The following is a 26,075-nucleotide window of genomic DNA, read 5'->3' on the forward strand; positions in this document are numbered from 1 at the left end:
TGATGCTTCCCATTCAAATTGTGAGAACTGTGTCGTGGGTCATTTCGCTGCAGATGGACTCATTTTAGGCCTAGTCTTCAGCAAGCTAAAAATGAATAAAACCAATAAGTTTCCTCTCCTGTAGGATTCTTCATCTTTCCCTCTGCCCCTCATTGGTCATCGTTTTTGTCTACTAATCTGCATGGGAAGGAGTAAGCATTTTTATTTTTAATTTCTTCCTTTTTTTTCCTTTACAGGCCAAAGCTTTTGAGTTGAGCTACCTCGAGAAGGTTCCAGAAGTCAAGGACACAGTGCACAAACAGTCCCTCCTGCACCACGTCTGCACTATGGTGGTAGAAAAGTTCCCTGACAGCACTGATCTTTATTCAGAGATCGGGGCCATCACTAGGTCAGCCAAGGTATGTCCAGTAGGTAAATACATCTATATGTACATTTTTATAACACCTCTTTGAAGTGAAATATTTAAGATTTTATTCTATTCTTTGATCCTCCCTGGTTGCTGCACTATTTATGTGTGTTCATTGTGTCATTTGCACTGAATTTCAAAGATGCCAGTACTCTCTCTTCTGAACTTTATTTCTGTCTGTCACATGGTTCCCTCATCAGTGCACTCTTAGGCAGCCATTAGTTATGACAGCCATTTTAATGTTAATGTACATTATTAATGTGTATAACTATTAGTAACTATTTTCAGGTTAAAACTTTATTTGACCAGTATCTTCAAATATATTTATTCCATGGTTTGGGGGAATCTCTTTTTTTAAGGCAGATGCCTGATTGTATTTTAAATCCAATGGAAGGAATGAATTTTTTACTAATAAAATTGTTTCCAGAATTAAAGTGTCCTTGAAATACTTGGTTTAACTCACAGAATCACAGAATCACAGAATGGTCGGGGTTGGACAGGACCACAGCATGTCACTTAGTCCAACACCTTGCTAAAGGAGGTTCACCTAGAGCAGCTTGCAGAAGAACAAGTCCAGAGAGCTTTTGAGTATCTCCAGAGGAGGGAACTCCACAGCCTCTCTGGGCAGTCTGTTCCAGTGCTCTGTCACCCCCAAAGTAAAGTTTTCTGCATTTTAGTACTCCTTTTCAGTCCTCCTCTTGAAAATAATGTTCATGTTAGGAATTAGGGAACGTAAATAGAAATAAAGGAAACTTGTGGCAGAACCTCTTGTCAAAAAATTTTAATTCCCTGGTTAATGCATAGATCTGGTACGTGGCTCAATGTAGCATGGAGATTATTTATTACTGCTGCCAGTAGGCATGATAGAAACACTGTAAAATCACTCTAGAATCTCTTGGAGTGTGAGATTTCATGAATAACCCTTAAGAACAGTACATTACTTGATCATTGGAGTAAACATGGGAGATAGCAAAAATAAAAATTCTGTTCAAGAGTCATGTCTCATGTGGAACTGGCCATAATTACAGCAGATAATTATAGTATCCATCTAGTCCAGTGTCCTGATTAGACAGTAGCCAGTATCAGCTGCTTGACAGAAGAGCACAAGAAGTTTCTAAGGGGATGAAAGAGTTTTCCTAGAAAAATGTTATTTCATGGGCCATTCTCATTATGGGCATCAAATAGAGGAATAATTTCTTTTCCAAAGGCCACCTTATTTGGATGTTGGGAGAGGAGGTGGGGGCGAACAACCCTGTATAATACAATTTTTTTTAAACTGCAAAAATGAAATCTTATTTTGGCTCCTGCTGCAGTTCTTGCAACAATGAACTCATAATCTAATTTTTTCTGCTGTTCAATTTGCCAATTTCAGGATTTACTATCTGAATATACTGAACAGTCAAAATATTTTTTTTCTCTTTATGCCGCAGAATAACTTAGGTTGGAAAGGATCTCTGAAGGTCATATGATCCATCACCCTTTTCAGTGGAAGACCAAATTAAACTAGGCTGCTCAGATCCCTAAGTCTTAAATGATCCTCCTACATCTTTTTTTTTTATGAGACCATTTCCACACTTTTCCTCCATCTTACTTTTTTGGAATGTGTTAAACAATAGTAAGCACAGTAGTCCAGCCTCTCCTAATCAATGTTACATCTTACTGTGTTTGTCCATTCTGCTTCTGCTACCTTTTGTTAGGTGTCCTGAGGTTTTCTTTGTGTTCTTTGCCTGCTGCTACCCTTCGGACACCTGTTGTCCCAGGGCAGTTCACAAGGACATCCAGGCAGCCTCCTGAGCTGATGGAGCATTCAGAGCTCTCAGAGGAGTCAGATGCTGCAGTGCACTGTGCACTTCATTGCAGTGACCATGATCTGCTGAAGAAGATTTACTGCTTATCTCTCAAACCCCTAATAATCTTCAGTTAGGACTAATCTGAGTAATTTCCTGCCATCTGTAGATTTTACCCTCTGGATGTGCTTCCTTGTTTCCAGATAATTTTGAAATACAAAGGACAAACCATGAGACACCTGCTGTTAACCCTGTTAACAAATGAGAATCAATGTGTATCCCTTCTTTTCTTTTGCCCTCTTAACCTCACACTTCATAGGTGGCCTCCTATGAGGCTCTTGAAAAAATGTTGAAATGTAATTTTCTTTACTTACTCTTATCTATTCACTATTTTATAAACATTCAGAATATAGTGGGGTTTTTGATGTATTAAGTTTCCTGTCACTCATCCTTTCAGCCAAGTTACCAGATACAGTAATAAAACCTGGACCTCTGCATTAACTTTGCTGCTTTTCTAGGGATAGGGGAAATTTTTGCTATCCTCTGATTCTCCATGTTACCAAGTACAGTTTCATACATATTCATACTCATTTTAGCCAGCAGCTCAATTTATTTTAATTGATGTCAGAATTACTGTATTCTACTTGTTTACTGCTTTGTAAGATATCATCTCTCTCCAACATGTGTTTCTGCTAGTAAGGTTTCAAACCTTGCTATTAGTTCACATCTATTAAAGATATAATACAGAAAAATGAAAGGAGGACCAGAGTAGGTTTTTCCCCAACATCCTCTGTGGTGAAGCTGGATGAGAAGAAGTCATCTTGATTCCCTTCTCTAATTTTTATCTTCCTCAGTTTCTTTCATCCCCAGTGATCCAGGACCTCCTACGTATTTTCTTTTTTTTTGATACCATAAAGGAATTTGTGGCTTTTGTTTTATATCCTTAAATATTTTCTCTTTAGATTCCATCTCTTTTCCCCTAGTTTTCCTCTTGTACAGCCTATGTTTAAGCTCTGGTTTATTGCCTCCAGTGAGTTTGGTTTCTCATGTTTGGAAGATTCTAACTTTCTCTTAGATGTTTTTTTTTTGTTTTGTTTTTAATTTGAGTGATTCTTACTTTCTTAGCATTTAGGTATATTGGTTTCTCATTTCCTGCTTCTTCTCTTTGTTAAGAAGTTATTTCACTTTTTTCTTAGATTGGGATCAAGTTAATCACTAAAAAGAAAAATTACCACAAAAGAGAAGAGCCTTTGTTGTCCAAAATCCTTACCACCATGTATGGTGTAATCTCAAGCGGATCTTCTATTTTTCAGTCATAGAAAGTGGAAGAAAGCTTAACCTACTGCTGTCACTTAAAAAAAGAATTTCGGTCTAAGAGCGTGCAAAATTGAGCAGAGTCGTTCAGTCTGTGGTTTGCTGCTCCAGTGGCCCTGCCCAAAGCGGACAAAAATCTAAAAAGGCCAGACAAAATCACATTAAGAGAAATTACAGCCTTAACCTTCCCCGTGTCGCCCAAGGTCTCCCTCCTTGGGATGTTCCTGCATGTGTTAAACCGCTGATGGATTACTGTAACAAGCTCTATTCCCACTTGATCGTAGCTGCCACAAATCAAAGAGTTAGGACGTGGAAGCCATCCAAGCTGCCTTCTTCAAGGGAATGTTCACAGACAAGGCGAAATCTTGGTTTAGGAAAGCTGACAGGAAAGGAGAACTAATATTTCACTGTGGATTAGGCTGTATTTTGAGCTCCGTTTTGCCTACAAACATCTTTCAGAAACCACAAAGGCTAAACAATTTCCATCCTATAGATAAACAGAGATGCCCCTTCCCCTGAAATGCACATCATATAAGAATTTCCTGAGCCTTAGTTCATTAAAAAAAACCAAAAACATAAAGAAAACAAGCTGCCTCACCAAAAAGGAGTTAGAAAGACCAGAAACAAAATGGTATCATTATTCCAAAACTTCTGGCTTTTTACTGAAGGACTGAAGTCATAAATAGCACCAAAAAAAACAGACACAAGTGAAAAAATTAAAGAAAAAATAGAATTCTAGATAAATAAAAGCATTTATAAAATCATGGACAGCACTGATTATTTAGTAACCCATGATTAAAATCACTTGTCCTTTTTATTTTCTAACGTATTTTAATTTGTTTTTTTCACTGAAGTTGTACCAGAACTGATGTACCTAATTCTGAAGTGGACCCTCAGATTTCTGCAATTAAACTCAGTTTTGTTCCTAGAAATTTCCTTAAGGAGGGGTTGCCTCAGCCCCAGTGTCTTCTCTGTTAGTGAATAAAAAATATGTCCTTATTAAAAATGTTCATCTTCTCTCTCTAACCCATAAATATTTCCTCTGTGCATATGAAAGCTGGTCAGCTCCATAGAGAAAACTATAATTGTCATTTTCTTCCCCTGATTTTAATCTTCTTACAAGATGTTAAACTTCTGTCTGGTTTTTAACCCCTGCAGCAAGACACTTGGGCACAGGACACTTGCAGCTACTAGGCAGTGGAGAAGCAGGCAGCTTGTAAAAGTAAGAATTAGGAAATGTTAGCAACACGGCAGGGGGCAAGGATTGCTGATAGGAAAGAACTTAGGATGATACTAAGGTGTTCGCAGGGGAGAAGGAAGCCTGCAGCTGCCTGCCCTCCGAGGAACTTGGCAGGGAGGCATGAGGAGAAAGGAGCTGGCTGGAACAGAAGTGCCATTTGACATGCTGTAGCTTCTGCCTGATACACTGGAAAGCAGAGAAAGGATAAAGAAAAAAGAAAAAAAAAAAAGGTAGGGAAGATCATGCTGCCTCCTGTACTCTTTCAGTGGGGTTTCTCATGTCCCGCTTGACAGAAAGTATTTGTGTGCAGTTATCATTCAAGTATGTTTCCCCTACATTATTTCAAACAAAAATAAATGCCAAAAGTCAAATTATTTTCCATGGAAAAAAAAGAAGTCCAGGAATGCAAGGTTTCTTGCAGTCATTCCATGTGATGCCAGCAGCTGCCCCAGATCCTGGCATGGGCTTGCAAGAGCAGAGGTGAAAGCAGAGCAGGGAAGGGCAGGTCCTGTTGGCTGCAGGGCATACTGGAGCATGGGGGAAGGAGCTTCCATGGCAAATGAGGCTCTGAGGTTCTGTCTCAAAGAGAGCAGATGAAGTTCAGCACATGTGCCTGATGGTAACATTCCAGGTGAAAAGACTGCAGGAATTGTTGCAGGTGACATAACACCACCTGAAGGGACCTACGTCACCACTGTGTGGTGTTGCTGCCCTTTGTCCCAGATTGTGGGAACTACCATACAGCATCTGCAAAAAGATCCCATGTAGTTAGGATATTGTTTAATGAAGTAAAATGCAATAGAGGTGTGTATATAATTGGGCAGACTCATCTGGTCATACCTCACTAAGCACCTCTGCCACCTCTGTCCTTTAATTTTTCATTAGTGGGTTGATTCAGGTGTTCTCATTTCTAAAATTATTTTTGCAGGATACCACCTCTTACCCCAGAATTTGAAATAACTGGGCAGAACCTTCTTTATATATTGCTTGCTTTTGAGAGCTGGCACCTATCTTGCTTAAAATGCATGCCCACAGTGTGCAAGTCGGACTAACGGTGGTCTTGGGATAATTCTTGTGACACTTGGTGAAGGAAGCCAGTCTGGAAATATTAGAGGAGACAGAGTTTTGAACATATGCCACAGAAGGTTGCTGCTCCCAGATGACAGTGTGTTTGCAAGGAGCAATTCTCAGAATTTCCTTTGGCACTGAACCAACTCAGGAAAAGAGGAAGATTTCATGTTCCCTGCCAGAACGCATCCCTGTAATAATGTGAGAATGAACGGTCTGACCCTACATTATAAACAGCTCAGACTAGACTGTGGTCTGCTGCAGAAACTGTCTTGAACTTTGAAAAGAGAAAACTTGTGTGTGGTTATCTTTCTATGAGGTACAATAAAATAGTTGTCATTTTATTGTGAATTTGAGGCAACATTTGTCACTGTGAAAGCAACAATCTTTTTTTTTAATGCACCTTGTGACTAAGATAAAAATGCAGTGATCCAGGTCTTCCTTAGAATATAACTGGATTTTATATGTTCACCACTAAAAGAAACAAGCTATAGCAATAAGCAATAGTGTGTCAAGCAATAGAAATCTTACACAAGCATGCTGAGGCCATGTAATAAGTTATTCAGTGGCCTTCAGAAGAAAACTTTGGATACAGTGATTTTGAAAAGAAGTGTTTCATCAGTTTCCATTCATTTACTTGTTTTGGGGTTTTTTGCTTCAATCCAGTTGTGACATCTTTGACCCTGTTAAGGAGCTGAATGTTAACACAGGAGGCAGGAAACGTGAGTGTATTTAGGTGCAGCATCTTTGACTTTAGGATGGTTTTGTATTTGCAGTAGTGGGGGAGCTTAGCTCAAAGACTAGAGGAGACTTAGCTGGAAGAGGAAACGTGTTTGTAAAGCACATTCCAGCTAAGGGAATGCTGAAGAAAAATGACCTCTTATCTCACAGTGGCTGCAGTTGTTTGCGGTGGATGGCAGTGCATACCTGGAGTGGTATATGCTGCCCTAGGGAATATGTAGTGGAAGGCATTTTAGGTTTGAGCTACTGCATTTAATGCCCAATGTTTCCTCAAAGCAGCAATTCCTCTCTCCCAACAAATAATAAAGTGTGCAATTCCTGTGTTGCCATGAGGTATTTGTGGCCACACAGACAGATAACATCCCAGCCCAAAGACCAGAAAGGCTCCCTGATCCATGTCCTGCCTGAATGATTGGAGCATGGTCTAGTATTTCATGAATGAGAAAGTTTTAAACTTTAATACATGGCATCTGATATTGGACGGAGTTGAACTTGAAAAAAATAGGCCTTGTAAGGACCAGTGTTCAGGAAACCTGAATGAGCAGGGAAGTAAACACTGAGCTGTTTGATGGTGGTGGCAGTTTTTGAGTCCGGTGAAAACCAGTGAGAACAGAAGCTGTTTGGGCAGTAGGTGTGTCATGAGGTACTGAATTCTCAGCCCAGTGGAATGAGAAACTTGGTAGAATTCTTTTTATTTTTGTTGCTTATGGCAAAGTCATCTGCTTCTATGGTAGCAAGCAGTAAATAGCAATATAAAGTGATTAAAGTGAATGTTGTTGTTTCTGGCACGTGGTTGGAAGGTTTTATTTTTTGGTCTGAGTCATTTGTGCAAAATATGGTGGTGTGTTAAATTGAAAAATAGATTTTTAATTCTAAAGTTGTCCATTAGTGAGTCAGGGCAGTGATTTGCTGAGGCTGACGCTGCAGGGCTTTTGTCACATAAATTAGTCTTTATAATCCTGTTTGCATATACTGTCTCTGGCTACTCCACTCTGATGCAACAGATGCAAAGACACTTCTCAGAAGACTGAACAGTGGGCCTAGCAAGAGATTTTACAGATACAGATAGTTCTGACTATTTTTTAACTTGTGTGATTGTGAATGGAGAGGAACCTGGCAGGAGAAAGGAGGAACATACCAAATATATCCCAGAACCATTTAGAAAGTTGCTTTTTCTAAATTGGTTTACAAATTAAAATAAACATTTCATAATGCTTGAAAGAAAGGACATTCTTATTTTTCATAACAGTCTAAGACCACTCATTCTTTTTGCTGCAGAAAAAAACAAGTATTCATTTTAAAAATTTTAGCAGAAGGTAACAGTAAGCAGGACCAGCAAGCTGCATGTGTTTTGCACATATGGAGGAAGAAGAGGAGGAGGAAGAGGAAGAAGAATAATATATGTTTCCAAATCCTTGGGCCAGATACAACATCTGTATGCTACTGTCCAGCAAGAAAGCTGTAGTGACTATTTCAGATTACTGCTTCCTTTTATTCAGTGGAACACAGTTATAAAATAATGCCACAGCAGTTCTTGTCTGAGTACCTCCTATGCTGAGCTCTCCTGGAGCCACAACTCATCTGAATTCTTTCTCAGTCCTGGTACAACCGTCCAGCTGCAGGCAAGAATTGGTGCATCTTTCCTTTCAAGAAAGAAAGAACAAAAAAGAGGAAGCATGTTTCTCTACTGTTACATATCATTAATTCTTGTAGTAAAGTGCTGGAAATAAGCACATAAATCAGAAGGTGCAATCCATGCTCCTTTGGCAATGCTGCATGAACTGGCAAAGAAGTAGTATGATATTATATATGCCTTTTAATGTTTTCTTTATGCATAATATATTTATTAATTGTCATTATTACTCCACACAAGTTTTTGTTCACCTTATCTTATGAACATGTAGTTGGTGATCTCTTGTAGTTGGGATTTCTCATCACTCTTAGGGTGTTATATCTGTATATAACACCCTAAGCAGAGCCACAGACCTGGAGCAGACTGAAATGTAATGTATTCTGTGTCTACACACAAAATTGGCACTGGTGAAATAGCATTTCACAGAGTATCAGGTGGGGTACCTTACTGTCCCTGAGGAAAATTGAAACCTTAATATTTCACAGGAGGGTATTTTTATGCAAGTATATGCCTTTCTGTCCACAAGCAAACACTAGAGGGCTGACAGAAAGAGATTTCATGAAGGTTTGGCACAGTCTTTCAGGCACTGCACAGTTTGCCTGTGGGAATACACAGGTACATTATCCTATATTGGAGTTCCTGCTTTACTCCTTCCAGGAGTTTACAACTTCTGCTTGAGCACATCTGTGCTCCACAGAGGTTCATTCCAGGAGAGTTCAGGTGGCATTCACCTTATTGCAGTCTCCTTAGGACTTCCCTAGAGGCCTGAATTTTTGTTTGTGCTCAAAAAACTCATGAGTGTCCCTTAGCCCAACCTGCTATCCCCCGTCCCTGCTGGAACTTCCCACTCTTGTGAATGTGCTGACTTTTGGCACATTTCAAGGGGCCAGGAATTCACCACATTCCCCACAGATTTGTTGTTCTATAAAGATGTTTCTTGAACTCCTACAGGTCTGAACCTCAGAGCTTTTTGATAGATTAAAACTCATTCTGTCATAAAATGTCATGAATTTAAATTTCTCAGCTGCAGAGGCAGAGAGGCTTCCTCAACCAAGTTGGATAAGTCTTACTAAGAAGACCTACATCTTGAATTTTCCTTAACAGGAACGCTAGTATTTTTCCCCACGTGTGTTTTAGATATACCATCTGTGGAGAGCAGCAATGTGTTTATCATCAACAGTGAAAATACTGACCTGGAAAGGACGGGGGGTTTTTTAAACATATGCATTGATATGGATATAAGGAAAGCAAATACCCCACAGCTGCTCCGCCTGCAGGGCTTTTCTGAATAGCAGAGTGGATCAAAGGATGTTTTTATTTCCTTGTGAAGAGGAAAAATTCATCACTTTATAAATCACAGCAAAAACAAATCAAACCAATACCAGGAGCTTTTTAATAATAATGCATTTCTTATGGCTATCCTCAATATAGGTCTCAGCAGCGGATGCTGCACACAGCTAAGAAGAATGAAATAAAACCTGCCCCTGACACTGGTTTTCATTTAGCATTAAGGAATTAACTGGAGTAGGAGACTGTAACATCCCAAGCACGGATGTGTTTAGAATCTGAGAGCTAAGTCTGTATTTTATAGCTTGCGTTCATCTGAACTGTGAAGTGGTATTATAAAATAATTTTTTCCTTTCTTCAGAATTCCAGAATATGTTGGGAAGTTTTATTTTTCTCATCTGTTGTGTGCTGTGGGGTCACTGATGCACTTTGTTGAGTTGTTAGCAACACATCCTGAGTGTCTTCTGTAGAGTATCGCGATTTGAACACCTTTTTTGGTTTATGAATAAAGGAGAAGCTCTCACTCGCCTTCTGTGGAATGTGTTGGCTTCTATCCTGATGAATGTTACTGTAAGGTGCAATCATTTATTTTAACTGTGTTGAGAGACTTTCAGAGTCGTTACATGATCTTGTTACAAGCCAGTAAATTCGTATTGTATATCAAGGGATGAAAGTTAGTGCTGAGATCACTAAATAACACATACTTTCAATACAGCTTTAAAAAATTCTGGCCCATGAATTTTGTGATTAGAACTAGATCATCTATTAACAAGTCAGTGCATGACTAGGGAATAGATCCAAGTGCTTCCTAAAATGGAGAATTGTTGGCGGGGTACAACAGTGAGCAGTAAACAGGGTATAAAAAGCTTTGAGTAGTAGAGAAAAGGATTAAGAAAAAGAGAAAGTTTTGTATTACCTCAGAAAGAACTGAGTCATGCAGTTGCTTGGTGCAGACTTGAAGTTATTAGCAAGGGAAAAAACACATAACAATATTTTATTGTCCCTTCTTTAGTTGTTAGGCCTCCAAAAATAAAACCAAATGTATGTATATGGGTATTTCTTTGTTTTCGGTTTTCTTTACTAACATTACATACCTAGATGTGGTGTGATAGAGAAAGATATTTCTATTGTTTTACTAATAACTAATAATGTGAATTGGTGTTGTGCTGCCACTACCTTGACCCTTTCATACACAGGGATTGCATTATTCGGATATCCAAGTACACAACTGCAGTGTTTTCACTTCAAGTGTTACCTTTTCTTTTCCTTTCTCTTTTTTCAGGTTGACTTTGAACAACTCCAGGAAAACTTGTGTCAGATGGAAAGACGGTGCAAAGCATCATGGGATCACCTTAAGGCTATAGCAAAGCATGAAATGAAGCCAAGTCTAAAGCAAAAAATGTCTGAGTTTCTTAAAGATTGTGCAGAAAGAATCATAATCCTAAAGATTGTTCATAGAAGAATAATTAACAGGTACAGAATTATGTTGGCGACAGCAATACCTTGATAGTAAATTACTTGATAAAATTATAAGTTATGACATCATAAATATGTGTTTTATAAGCATTTAATGCCCATTCCTGCAAGGAATGTTGCCAGGTTGTATGTGGTGCATACTTTGTTATAGTCTCCATTGAAGAAAGCTCCCCAATCCAGAAATGTCTGTATTTTTGACTAGAAAACGCAATCATCCAGGCTATCATTTATTCCCAAGGTGCAATAACTGGGTCTTTTGCCTCCTAGTCCCCAAAAGCTAGCAGCTTTATAGTTAAGTTGAGAGATTTTCTATTTGTCCCTGGATTTTTTTTAAGGGGGCTTGGCTTACTGTCTGATAAACAAGAAAAGACTGTAGCAAAAAGATGAAGTTTTATTGACAGATTTGTCATAGGCAGAAGCTGAAACCAGTCTTGTACAATGAGTTCTTATGTAGGCAGCACCACTCCTATTTGCAAGATCTACAACTATGTGTTTTATGCTTATACAGCTGAAGGCAGAAATTAAGATTCCTCTCCTTAGGATTTGCAGTTGTGTTTAATGAGATTGTGAGAGATTTTCCAGCTTCTGGATAATTTCCAAATTGCTGTGGTCAAAATTAAGAACTGGATTTCAAATGATCCCAAATTTGTGGGTATACACTTGAGGAGTTGATTCAGCTCTTCTTTTGTTTTTGTAATGACTTAGGGTTTGTGCCATAAGTAAGCAGAAATCCCAACTGCAGTGGAAGGGAAGTGAATTCATTAGTTTCCTGTTGTGTTTATCATATGCATTGTACAAGTAAGAAAAATATCAACTTTCTCCTCTGATATCTTGCAACTGCTACTATAGTTCTTAAAAATGTTTTGATATACTTGCGTCTTTCCAGGATTGGGAAGACTATTTGTCCTCAGGGATGAAGATGCAGTTAAAAGGAATTCCCATACATTTTTACACATTCAGTGTGCTGCTGTAAATCATGCAGTATAGAAGCAACAGTAAAAATTGCAAATAGTGCAAAAGCTCTGAATGCCACAGAAGCAGTAAAACTCTGAATTGAGTGTCCCAAACTAACGTACTTGGTAGATAATATAATTTTATGGTCAGTTTTGTGAACCAGAAATTCTTTCCTTCTTGTGTTTGCTAGCCTGTAAATCTGCATTCTTCTTGTCTAGACTTTGCCCAACATCCTAACAGCCTCTTTGAAGTTGCTTAATATAAATAAATAGAATTGAAACTTAATAAATATTTTTTCTATAACTGAAATGAAATTGGTCATTCATGTGCCAAATTACTCATATAAAGTGATGGAGTTCCATAAACATCTTATCTCCTACATCAGCCTGGGAAAGTAGACTGGGATGAAGTTATCATAGGCTAGACTTTCATGGTTTTAATTATAAAACATACCAATGTTATGCAAAGCATCCATGAAAATTCTGTAGCACAAAGGAAATGATGGGCGCTAATATATAGTAATAATAAGAGTAATAAATGGATTCAGTGAAATATAGGGTTGTTGGTTTTTTTCCCAGAGACCATCAATAAAGATTTTTTTCCCTTTACATTTATAAACTCATTGTTTTCCAGGTTTCACTCATTTTTGTTATTTATGGGCCATCCTCCCTACGCAATACGTGAAGTCAACATCAATAAGTTCTGCAAAATAATTAGTGAATTTGCTCTGGAATACCGCACCACCAGGGAACGAGTTTTGCAGCAAAAACAGAAACGAGCTAACCACAGGGAAAGAAACAAGACCAGAGGGAAAATGATAACAGATGTAAGTGGCAAATTGTATCTCCCATAGCATGGATTTTTAAAACTTTCTTTCTTTGAATGTGGTATATGAAGTGTTGTTACTCTGGTTTTATTCTTAGAGGTCCTTCTACTGTAAGAAACAAACTCTCTTCTATTAGAAGACAAAGCTTGCAAGTCCTTGATTGTGTATATTTTCTGCTTCATACAAATGTGTAGGATGAGAACAAACTGAAATTAATCATCCAAAAATAGTTTCTCTGTGTGTTGCACAGACAGTGTCCAGAATATCTAGAAGACATCAGGAGCCATGGGTACTTGACCAGCCAAGAATATGAAAAAGAAAAAAACCTAGAAATTAGACTCCTAATTGAGAACATAATTTAGATGATGAATCATTGTAGCCATTTAAGTGATTGCAACCAAATTTTAATGGATTTTTTCCTCCATCTTTGAATATTCTAATGTAGTCTTGAGCCTTGATATTTTATCTGTTTTTATGTCTGTGTATATATTACAGACATAAATATATTGCATGTGCATGCACAACAATTTTCTTCTTAACTTTAAAGCACAGACCAGCCTATTTTATGGCAACAGACTGCTTTGGGATTCTGAAAGGATGGACAAATTTGTGTCCACAGTTGATGTTACTCTGCAAACTTTTTGACTGTAAGACTGCATACTCATAGAAAAAATTAAATAAGATTAGTTTTCTCAGCATAGTAAGTTTTAAAATCCCCTTGATTTTTTTCTATCGTTTTTTAAGTTGATGTAGTTTGACTCAATCCAAATAAAGTTTTAAGAAGTGCCAGTACTTAGCAAAAGTTTCCAGCTGTCTCAAAATCCAAATCTGGAGTCTCGATTAGGTGCAAGTGTTTCATTGCATATGAAGCTAACCCTGCCTTTGGCATGAAAAGCCCTAAGCTGATTACAGTTTTATGGCTCAGGCAACATGGATCAATAGAAATATATATATATATATATGTATTGAGACTGACATGAATTGAGATTGTATTTAAGTCATTGACTCATGGTCATTTGTAGATCTTTCTTGGCAATATCCTCTTTACATTTGGAAACCTGCCCCTTCTAGAGAAAATGTTAAACCTATATTATTATCAAAGGATTTTTTCTTTTGGTCTAGTCTCAGGTTCAGGAAGAGACTCTGATTTTATACAAAGGGTATAATGCAGTCATACAAATTTTCAAAACTACCACTGGAGAAGTTTTACCACTTTCTGCAATTGCTTCTTGGTTTTCCTGATGTATTCTAAAGGAGCTAAAAGACAGCGTTAACCAAAGAGTTTCATAAATTAAAATTTTCATTCCCTCACATAGCTTTGACACTTTTTACTAGTTTAAGCAAGACTGAGATGTAAAGGAGTTACTGTTTTCCTACTGTGTTCCTACCATATAATGTACTGTTACTGTATTATCTGTCCAGAATAACTGCTATGGCAGGACAGAAAGCTTCTCTATATCCTGTTCCTGCAGAAAATACAAGAGGGAAAAGAGTTCTGGTCACTGGCAGCTGGGTTCAGGAAGCAGAAAAATGGGACCCTTTCAAACCAGAAAAAGGCTTTAGGCTTGACAGTGAATCAGCAAGGGACAGGGACAATGGCCATTTCCTGAAAATGGAGGAAAGGAGGCATCAAGGCCTTTCCCAGAACAAAAGTATTATTGGAAGAAGATCTCTTGTTAAGCTCAAGATGGTGTTGAGATTTGGCAAGAATTAAATGCCATCTGACAGCTAGTGTTACACCAAAAAATATCTTGCAGGTCTTAAGAAAGGGAGCATATTTTGCCTATCACTAATTTGTAATTATAGAACAGTCCTATTAGCTTGAAACCAAAAAGCCTGCAGGAGTAAAAACCAACAGTCTTTAAAATTGCCCTTACAGGAATGTTCTTTAAGGGAGTTATTAATGTGGCCACATAGTTATTTCAGAACTTGCTAAATCTCTTTAACCATAGCCCAGTAATATGCCCTCATTTACCTTCTATTTGAACTGCAGTATATGGTAAAACAGAATTGAAGTTGCATCAGACTATTTGTCACGGCTTCCTCTGACAACTTCAAAGTTATATCTACCTCAAAACAAGTTTCCAAATCAGCAGGATGGAAGATATTTATGTGTGAAGAATGATGAAAACGTGGAATTTTATTGTAGTTTTGTTTTGGCTGTGGTTTGTATCTGGTCTTGATTTTCTTACTGTTTTATATTTGAAGGCTTGGAAAGGGGAGATAGATCAGTAATGCACTGACAGTGATTCACTAGTTAGAAAATACTGATAGAAGAAAGTTGGGATCTTGACATTGGAAAGAAATTTTTATGTAGAAAGTGGTTATAATATGCCGTAGTCATATGGAATTTTACTTTCTGCTTTTGGTGACCTAGAAGTATTGTGCAGTTATTTGAAATTTACCTCCCTATCTTTTTGAAAGTTTCCTCCGGATCTCATTTTTATCCCATCACAGTATACTGCTTTTAGGCAGATAAAGAGGGATTTTAGCAAAAGTGGGAAAGGAATAAGCCAGAACCAACCCTGTTCTTAAGGAGAAGGCCTGTGTCTCTTAAACCTTGTCCCCCCTGCAGACTTGGAAGGCAGAGAGGTGCTGGCTCGTTGCATGGAGAGTCTGCTGGCTCTTTGCATGGAGAACTTGCATCAGATTCAACAACTACTCACATGGAGTAGGGCTGAGGAGCACAGTGGGGAATATTTCCAGTCTTTCTTTTAGCCTTTTACCACAGATATCTTTGTGCTTATATGTTCTTTAATAGCTGAAGTGGACGGGGCACTGTCAGTTTAAATCTTGGTGAATGTTGTCTGGAGGAGAGGGTAAGGAAAAAAAAGAACAGTGAGATGCCACAGTTTCACAGGGAAAATTGCCTAGTCTCTGTAACCCTGTATCTGGCTTTAGCCAATGATAGCACTCATTTCAGGCACTCTAAAAATAACAAGCAAGCAAAACAGGGAAGAAATGCAATTATAGATACAAGTCAGCTTTTAAATGATTTTTAATAATAGTAGGTAATATAATCATCTGTCTCACAGATTTATGAAGCTGTGCTTTTCATGATACTTAAGAGTTTCAATTCCAGAATTGCTATGTAATAGACATAATATTTTGAAACAGCAAATCCATTGCACAGAAATGCTAGTCTAAAGGAAAAATGTGAGGGCAGGAGGAAGGGAAGGAAGGAAATCTCAAACTGTCCTGCAATATCCAATATAGAATGACAGAAGAATCAAGTGGCCTTTTTTCCTTAAAATTGACATCTTGTGTCTGAAAGTGGTATTCAGTACGGCAATATTCTGTCACTGCTTTTTGGTAATATTACATGTTTAAAAACTCCTACTTTATGGCCATGTCTCAGTGGTTTTATAATGATGAAATAAAGAAGGAAATACAAGGCAGAATGTCCACACCAGGGTGAGAGCAGATTCTCTTGTGAAACATAAGGTTGATTTATTTATTTATTTTGCTGCTTTTACTCCTGTTGTCAGTATTTGCTGGAGGCAAATGGCTTTTCAGACATGGAAATATGAAGGTGGTGGTGAACTATTCCTCCTGTGCACTGGAGTAGCTTTGGGTGTAGGACAGTGGTTCTACAAGTGAGTGTTCTCCATGTGGAGCAGGAAGGAGAGAAATGGTAATGCCCAGGCACTGGAGATGAGCAAAGTCAAGCAGAGAAGTGTACATTGCCCTTAAAGTGAGTCCACAGCAGATCACTTCTAGCTAGATTAAATGGGCAGGAAGGCCAGCAGCTGGGACTTCACCCTGTAAAAATCTAGCTTGATGTAAGGTAATAATATAATAGACATTTGTTTGGAGCACATAATTATTTATTATAATTATTATAATGTGTGTTCTCTGATATTTGACCTTGCCCTGACTGCCTTTTGGTATTGTTTAGCTTAATTTGCTCTCTTGCTGCCCTTTATTTACTAGCTGGATGTACAGAATGATGTATTAGATTAGATAGATAGATAGATAGATGGAATTAGAATACAAGAATGTTCATACTTCCTGTTCTTGTTTCTGTTTCTTACTCACAACAAAAAGTGAGGGGTCCTTTTCAGAAAAATTGCATTATAGAGTGACTCCCTGCCCCCAGGGGACAGAAAAAAGACAAACAATATTAATGCAAAGGGAACATACCTGCCACAGTCCCTCTGCAAAACACACTGCCTGTGTTTCTGTCAGTACCACTGTGTCCAAATTAAAATAAGCATCTCACTCTTTGAATAAAACATACCCTTAAAAAGTAATGTTAATGTGCTGCTCAGCAGTCACAGCTAATCTTCTTATGGAGATTGTGCTGAAACTAACCTGAGGGCCAAAGTAAATCAGGCTTTGATTTTTAATGATGGATGTTTCTGGAACAGAATGTATCAATCCCAGACAGAAATCAGAGCTGAGGTGGAGATAAGGTCAAAAATATGTATTTGTAACACTAGGGAGGGGAATAGTATTGGTGGAATGCTTCTTCTAAAAAAACAAAACAAAACCCACAAATAAAAAAAATGCATAGAATTTCTGGCCTATGTTTGCACTTTATAAACAATCAAACTGAAAATTATGGAAAAAAGGAGCCCAGATACTTGAGAAGCCATGTTTGACTTTGGGAAACTTCCATGTGGGGCATCTTCTAACCCAATGAAGAATTCCCCAGGCATTTGGGAACACAGATATAAATAGTTTGCTAATTCCCTGTAAATCCCCAAACTGAAGAATACTCCATATTCCACAATATTTTTGTATGTCTGTGCATTTAATGTAATACAACTGTCAAGATACTTTTACATGCCTGTCACAGAGGGTGAAAGCCCTGAATGACAGTGGATAATTGCATCTCTCTGATTTCCAGGATCAGGTATCAGGCAAATACTGAAGAACTTTAAGCATTTCTTGAAAGACTACCCAGCATTTTATTTGAGTGCTCTGTTGAATTGGAAGTTGAAAAGCCCGAGTTCAAAAAAGGAATTAAAACAAACACTTAAGTGTAGAGAAAAGGAATTGCCAAGAAGTTGACCTCTGCACTGAGAGAAACAACAGCCAGGACCTCCCTGTGCTGCCCAGACCTGGAAAAAGGAGAGGGAGTCCTTCCTAGTGTTGTCAGTTTCCATGGGGTGAAAAGCGGGCAAACAACTGCATGACTCAAGGGAGAGAAACAGGATGGGTTAGGGGTAGTTTCAGTTCATCGTTTCCCTAAGAAAAATAAGAAAATTTCTATATACACTACTGACAGTGACAGTCTGCTCTACGTACTGTCAGCTAAAAAAAAAACAAAACTAAAAGAGCAAGCTGATTGTCTAAGGAATGAATTCCTTATATGTCTTCTATTTTTACATCTTCCTATTGCATAAACAGTACCATGGTTACCTCTTACTCTGTCATGGTTTGATGGTGCTGTCTTTCCTAAATCTTGCTGTTTGTCCTTCTCCACCTTGTCCTTTGTTTCCAGTGGCAGACGGATGAAGAAGAGGATGTTGAGGTATGGTTCTCTGAAAAAGCATGTCATCCTGTGTCTCCTGTGTGCTGTGGCATCTAATTTCTAACTCAGATAGTATGGACTGCTCAACTCCATCTGCTCAACTGAAACTATGAACCAAACATTTTTCTCATACCTTTTTGTCTCAATCATAAGAATGCATTTTTACAGTCAGCTTTAACCATATGCATACCTGTCCTCTTGAATAAGGATATCCCTATCCGAGGCCTTAATAATTTTAAGTTTCCTCATTTCTTTTCCTTTCTGTCTGTAATGTACTGCAAAGTATCCCCATTACCCAAAACATCAGTGATCTAAATGTTATGGGGATCATAAGTTACCTTGGGCTATGGATTACCAGGATAATTTCATACTCATTAAGTAATGGTATTATTTTATAAAGTGTTCAAAAGCATCAGGATATAGGGATGTTAAGCAAATCATAATTGTTTGCCTTGCTGTATAAATTGAGAATGAGACACTTCAGTCATCATAGAGGTGAGCCATGGAGTAGTTCATGTATCTATCATAAAGTGCTCCTGAAGGTGGTGTTCTAGCTATATTCATAATAAAATGGTTTATTGACTTGAGGAGCATCTTTTTTACAATGCATTTTTTGTTCAGCATTAGAGCTTTCTTCAATTTGCTGAACATAAACAATGTGGTTTAATGCTCACTGTTTCATAGTGGTGGTCATTTGCTCAACAGGCTGGGGTTTGGGCAGCAGTTTATGGCAACATGTGAAAATTAAGGAAATTAAATAAAACCTTCGGCTCTAGAGCTTCGCCCCTAGTGATGGTTTGTGCTGTAGAGCTTGGGGCACAGAAAGAAAATTACATGAATTTGCCTGTTTATGCCAACATGTAACTAACCTATGTGAATAGGAACTAACAGTTATGTGAAGGCTTTATCCTTTGGGATTTTTTTGAGATTGTATTGATTAGCTGAACAACCCACTTTGTATAAGAGAGTAGTCTTAATGCAAAAACGGCATGCATTTTCATAGGAGTTTTTCTCTAATATTTTTCTGTCTCTTAATTTCACATGTGAAACTCTAGCACTTGCATACTTTTCACATCAAAATGTTGCGAGCTAATATTTTAACAAGAAAACAAACTTCTCACCGTCAAAAATAGGTCTCGTACTGGTATATTTAGCTCAGTGCCTTGTATGGATTATTGTTTTGCTACTCAGTTAACTTGCTATCTTACCCCAAAAAGTCACTATGTTAAAATAGAATCATCTTATCATTGGTTTCCAGATTAAACATTTTCAATTTTCAGTCTTGACATGGGGACTTGGTCAAAGCTCTGAAAGTAGGGCCCAGTCTTTTCTTTCAATTTACCATTCTCTGACAGAAGGGCTTTGCAGGTTTGCATCCCTTTGACTGACTGGCTTGATATCACCAAGTGAAAAATTAATGTTGTTTATTATGCAAAGGAAGAAGAGAATGCAGCACTTGTCCTTTCATCTGTGCTGAATTAGTCAGAGTAAGAAAGATTAAAAGGAAAAACATAACATATTTCGGTGTCTGATGCTGGGCTGATATGACTGAGAGTACCGAGGTTTATTATTATCTGTTGATGCCTGTTTGCTGTCAACAGGGTTGGTATTTCCTGCAGCCAGGGCTGTATTTTCAATGTGCTTTGACCTTTCTGTAGATAAGAGCGTAGTGGCGAACACCAGCACCCAAGCCCTTTGCAAGCAGAGTCTGGGAAGGGAGAGCAGCCCAGCAATGCAAGACCTTCTCCTCAGAAAGTACCCATTTCTGTTGCTCCCACCCGCTCCTAGATGGTTGTTTTGGTAATTGGTGGGGCTGCTGCAGCACCACACTGTGTGTGCCCAGCTAGTGTAGCTGCTGTTGTTCATGTCGTGGTGACAGGGAACCAGAGGGCAGATTCCTCAATCTCTTGTAAGGTTTTGTTTGTTCTTCTAACTTCTGACTGCAATTTTTGTGTTTTGGCCATGAAATAATTGGGCTGCGTGTTTTGGGACCAGGGATTTTTTAAGTGTTAGTGGTAATGTGCTGTTACTTGTAGAGAATTGTGTTTTAGAGCAGTTTGGGAGCTTTCTGTGCAGCAAGTCAGAGAGGCAAGAGGGAAAGGTGTCTCTTCCTAGACCACTCTCCCCATTTTGCCTTGCTACTGAAAGTTGATTGTAGAGAGAAAAAAAAAGCAATTTCTTTCTTCTGTTGGGTCTCATGCTGTTCCTCTCAGCATTATGCCTGACCCCAGATCAGGCCCAGTCTGGATCGAAGGTTTCAAAGCAAGTCTTTGCTTTGTACCTTTTACTCTCAGACATAAGGTCAAAATTACAAAGCTCGAGCTAATGCATCTGTTTTTCCTCTGACTTCTGTCACCCTGGTTCAGGTTTATTTCTGGTCAGGGTGAATACTCTGGGAGAGGAGCAACTGTTGCTGGGCTCTTTTGGAAAGAGCTGCACTCCAAACCAAGCCTGGGAGGACACTTTTTTCCTTGCGATTTGCAGTCGAGATTCTGGCCTATTGTCCATGCTGTTCTCAGTTGAAACAACAAATCCTTTTCCTCCTGCAGTCTGGCAAGTTCTCCAGCAGCTCTCCGCCCTGCCAGAGCCAGCCACAGGGCCTGCAGTATGCTGAGGATGCTGCCGAGCACGAGAACATGAAGGCTGTGCTGAAGACCTCCTCCGTGGGCGGGGAAAGCACCATGGCGCTCGGCGTGCGCACTCGGAGCCGGGCCAGCCGAGGTAAGAGCCAAGGTTCCCTCTGGGCCACATTTCTTGTGCTGTGGTAGCCATGCAGGGGCCCAAACGTGGGTCATGTCCCTCTTGGGTAGCACTCACAGCTGAAAAGGTGGAAGGGGAAGGAGAACATCCCAGTGGTAGAAGTGATTTGGGGCATGGGGATGAAGAAGAATTTACCTGAAGTTTGAATACAGCCAGAGTAGGGGCGTCAGGAGTCCGAGCCTGCAGAAATTCTCAATTCTCCCTGCACGATGATGGTAACTGCCCATTAACACCCCAATCCTTGTTCTCATCATGAAAGCAAAATGGGCCATCTGGAGAATTCAGGATGTGGTTTTCCCTTTATTTTCAATAGAACCGAGTAGAAAGTAGCAATTCAAATTCAAGTGAAAAGACCTTGCAGCATTTTATGAATGATTGGGGAGAGGAAAATGGGTAGGAAAAAGATGATGTCTCTTTTAACCACCTCCCTGCTAAACTGCAAAGGTAATGGGTACTTGCTTTTGTCTTCCCCTCACCACTCCCATACATGTAATACATGGAAGATGGTTTTGAAGTAAAGGTGATGCACCAAAATTCAAGGCTTCATTTTCCTGCTCTGGTATTTCTTCTCCTTCATATCTGGATATCTTACACTTTCTTGATACTTTTTGATACAACTGATAGCACATCCACAGCATCCACTTCTGTGTGTGTGTTTAGTTTATTAAGGCTTGAAATCATGACCCTGTCTAATTCAGAGGTTTCACAGCCCCAATGTAAGAAGCCAGTCAGCTAACTAAAGTACGAAGATTAAATAATTCAAGCTGCAGTGCAACAAGCCGAACAGCTGAAGTAATCCACTGAATGCTAACAAGGAGATTGTCCTGATTGTGAGAGTCAGCTTGTGTTCCCCAGAAGAACAGCAGAGGCAGGAGATGGGTGAGCCAGACAGGAGCTTGTCAGGAGCACTGTTGTAATACAACTCCTCCTGACAAGAGCTAGGAGACAAGGCAGCAGAGTAAAGGCCTAATCAAAACTATTGTTTATGGACTTCAGGGATGTTACATAGCGTGGCCTTGTTGGTGATTTCTTAGCTGCTTGCGATTGTACCACACCCACTGTTCTGCAAAGTTCACTGTCAGTGTTCGCACTGCACACTAGCCTTCAAATTATTTAAAAACAAAACGCACACAGAAGAGTAGTCAGTAGTGGAGGAACCCAAAAATGTGTTACACAATGCTCTGTGGAGTAAGGAGCTCCAGAGCCTTGGATTCGGAAACATGGGTCACTTGTTTGTTTGTGGTTTTAACCAAAATTGCTTTCAGCTTTTCAGCTTGCTGACAACTCTTCCACTCATAACAGAGCACAGTCATGCCAGGACACATACAGCTCTGTAATAAGAAGGTGAATTCTTCATTGTGATGGGGATGAGACATGTCAAACCAGACCTTGTGCCCTTTTCTTGTCTCCTTTGCACTAGGTTATTATACAGATGCTCAGAAATTGTTCTTTGTTCCTTTCTTTCAGTACAAAGGACCTGTATTTCTGATTTCCATCAATCTCTCAGATGTGCCATGTCTTCTAGTGTCTTTTTAATAGGAGCAGAGAGAAACATGGTCACACAATACTATCCATCCTTTGCTTATAGGCAGCCTCTAGCAGGCATTTGCCAGTTGTGTGGTCAAGAGCAAGACACTGAGGCTGAAAGGAATAGAGAGTGTGTGTGTGTGTGTGTGTGTGTGTGTGTGTATACTATATATATATGTAGTAATTGCTTTTGAGCTCTCGGCTCTCTGCTGGTGCAGCAAAGAGTCTGGGGTATTATTTAGAAATATTCTCCATTAGGAGAATATTTCAGAGTCTTCTCCTTTGATTGAATTGAGGTTGGGATGACTGAGCTGCCTGCTGTAATTTCCCAAAAAACCCAATTGCAAAACCAAAGTGACGCAAGAGGTTTTTCCTGTCTTTTTTTCCCTGAATTCACTTGCTGGGCTTTTCCAGGCCGTATCGGTTCGTGGAATGCTGGCAACGACGATTCACCAAACGCAACGGATGACGCGGCGGATGAGATCATGGACCGCATTGTCAAGTCCGCCACCCAAGTGCCAAGCCAGCGAGCGGTGCCTAGAGAGAGGAAGCGGTCACGAGCAAATAGGAAGTCGTGTGAGTATAAGGCTATTAAATTGCTCAAAATAAGAAAACATGCAAATATTTATGTATACTGGTGTATGATCCAGGCCTTTGGTAGGCAGACATGCATTGGAAGTGGCTTGAGTGTGTGATGGTGATTGGCTTATGTTCCTCTTGCTATAGTTTAAACAATGTTGTATGCAGTGGGTGACTCTGTCTTCTACAGAACTTGAAATGTCCTTAGCAGACAGACAAGAATGGTTTATGGTGCTTTATGACAGTACCTATGCATAACTAGAGAAGTCAGATCAGGATCTCAGATGGAGACTGCTTAAAATGCTGTAACCTACTGTGAACTGGCATAAAGATTAATAGTTGTGTCTGTAGCTGAATTTATTCATAAAGCAAAAAGTAGTTTGAGATGTTTCGCCTTTTAAAATCTTTCTCTCTCGTGCTGTGTGCTATCTTTCCGCAGCCCTGAAAACAAAATGTCTACTGCTGCTTGGCTGCAAAGTGGTTATAGAGGAGTTTAACTTCCACTGGGAAGAAAAGGTAGCACATTTATAAGGTGGTCTTTCAATGGTGTAGTGTGGCCTTGGGGCTGAGCTGCGGCACCCAAGTTTGAGGAGTTTGGTTTCATGCTTTAGTAAACCCAATGTTTAAGAGGTGATGAATTTTCTGGGTTTGTTGGGTTTTTTTCTCATGTGCAGAAACTTGTACAAATACTATGAGAAGGATAACTACTGAAAGAACGTAAGATTTTAGTGTTTAACATCATTAACCATATGTGGCTTTTTGACTACCTTTCCATCCATTTTTTTAGCATTTCTGGGAAGTTAGGACAAAGAGGAGACAACAACAGTGAGTGAAAAATGACACAGATTTCCTTTTTTGTGGAGTTGTTCTAACATAATGGGTGATCAAAGACATTTGGTATTTGCTATAAACTAGCTTGTGCTGAAAGCATATTCACTTTCCCCAATATGCTAAGAAAAGAACTTCTGCATGTAGCAAGAGCAGAAGAAAAGTGGACACTCTGGTCAGATGAGCCACTCTCTAAAAAAGAAAATTAGCTGACACTGGATTGTCTGTCTTACTTTCTGTCATACACAGTGCCTTACCTCTTTGTGGCATCACCTGCTCCTACCCACTTCCCCACACAGTTCTGGTGTTCTGCACGTGCTGACTGCTGCAGTTAGCTTGTGCATAGCAAATAAATCTCCTGTATGTTTGCCTATTTCCATGGTTTATCCCTATTTCCATGGTTTATCCCATGATGAAATATTTCCTCTGTTAGCAACACTGTCTGCATACACACATATACCAAAACCTCTTATTCCTAATTTTTGCCAGATACCTTTTTCCCAAGGAAGCACTTGCTGCAGAAACAACAGAACAGGATAATAATGATAATAAAAATACTATATATTTTTCAACTGAACTGTCTTTTATACTCAGTAAAAACATTAACAGGGATTAAACAGTCAGTAAATGTTTAGGCTGGGACTGATTTCCATTGTAATTAATCATGATAGAATTCAGCTCTTGTGCTTGTTTGTTCTTTGAGATCTGGATGAGACTCTTAAGTGGGCTAAAAGACAGTTTCAAAACAAACATAAAGTTCAGTAGTTTAGTGTCCCTTTTAGCTGACATGTGCAGAAGTGTGGAAGGAGAACATCCTAACTGAGCTGTTTCACTCTGATAGGAAGTCAATATACCTGGATGATGAATTAATGAAGTAGTATATCTTTAAAATACACTCAGCTGGACTGATAATATGACATCTCCAAGAAATGAAGAGACATCAGCCCTTGCTAATGCATGATGTGAGTTAAATGAGAAGAAGACATTCCAGTTAGAAACACATAAACATACAAGAAAGTAGATTTTTAGGCATATCTCAATGATTTAGATTAGTAGGCACTATAATATTTATTACCTGTAGAACAAAAAGACCCTATTATCTAATAGGTTTGATTCACCACCTTCAATCTTCAGACTCCCATACACGTCTTTTGGCTTTTGCCATGAGCTTGGTATTCAATCTATTCACAGACATCAAAGAGAAACTCACTTGAAAGGAATGATTTTTTTTCCCTGTGCATCATGTTGCATACATCTCATTGCTTTCAGTACACAACTGGAAACCTTGTCAGGCTCACTTAGCATTCAGCTAAGATTATAGTGAGCATGAAATGAGATGCATGTTTTTAGCAAAATCAGAAACCCAAAAGATTTATATGCAGTTGCACTATAAACATTTGCTGTGGTTCCAGCAGAAGGTTCTCATGGGCAAGAGATTTTTTCCCATAAAAAAAGACAGTGAAATGTGAAGTAAAAAAAAGAAATTAATCATTCAAGTCATTTATAGCTAGGGGAAAGCAGAAATAGGTTTATGGAAAAGGTTATGTTAAATTCAGGAAGCAGTTGCAATGGGAAAATGAGACATCTTGACATGTTCATTTGAAGCATTTTACCTTTTGTGGGTGTTGAGCAGCGTGACCATATCTGGTATGTAGAGAGCTTGGTTAGGGGATAATGATGTAGAAGAGTTTGAAAGCTTGGGCTAATCATCAGAACTATAAAATGGGAGGAGGAATAAGGCAGGGAGTCATCCCACAAAAGACAGATGGAAATGTCTGTATCTGTTGGTTGAAGATAGGAAGGGTCACTGATAAATCAAGATATGACTAGTAGGAAGGAATTTGTTCAGTGGGAGCTGAAGTGAATTACAGAAATCTAAGGTACATGGTAAGTGCATAACAACAGATGATCTGAAGAAAGAGATTCTGTGCTAGACCTTTACACTGTGGAAGATCTTCAGGATAAAATTTGTCATTTAGAGTTACAGTAACCAACTGGAAGTCACTGCCTTACGACAGTCGTTCAGTGACCTGCCTACCAGATATCCTAGAGTGGCATTATATCTGAGACAATAACATTGCAGTTGTATTTGTTCATCAGAAAGCCACAGGATTGAATGAGCCACAGAAACTGAAATGCTCTGTCACCCCCTCGAGGTAATTGTTCAGAG

At 39.0% G+C, this 26,075-nt stretch overlaps 1 protein-coding gene across 1 annotated transcript in view; it reads left to right on the forward strand.

The window, feature by feature from the left end:
• Positions 1–26,075, forward strand: part of FHOD3 (formin homology 2 domain containing 3) — a gene marked incomplete at its 5' end in the record, with an annotated part of 377,704 nt that overhangs the window by 334,872 nt on the left and 16,757 nt on the right. Inside the window, 8 exons of the mRNA XM_017739071.1 lie at positions 237–398; positions 10,759–10,949; positions 12,540–12,732; positions 18,182–18,211; positions 20,761–20,932; positions 22,913–23,074; positions 23,517–23,593; positions 23,865–23,902. Of these exons, the coding sequence (XP_017594560.1) occupies positions 237–398; positions 10,759–10,949; positions 12,540–12,732; positions 18,182–18,211; positions 20,761–20,932; positions 22,913–23,074; positions 23,517–23,593; positions 23,865–23,902 (1,025 nt within the window). The remainder of the gene's footprint in view (positions 1–236; positions 399–10,758; positions 10,950–12,539; positions 12,733–18,181; positions 18,212–20,760; positions 20,933–22,912; positions 23,075–23,516; positions 23,594–23,864; positions 23,903–26,075) is intronic.

The sequence above is a fragment of the Corvus brachyrhynchos genome, unplaced genomic scaffold (assembly GCF_000691975.1).
Source record: "Corvus brachyrhynchos isolate BGI_N302 unplaced genomic scaffold, ASM69197v1 scaffold7, whole genome shotgun sequence".
NCBI classification, from domain to species: domain Eukaryota; kingdom Metazoa; phylum Chordata; class Aves; order Passeriformes; family Corvidae; genus Corvus; species Corvus brachyrhynchos.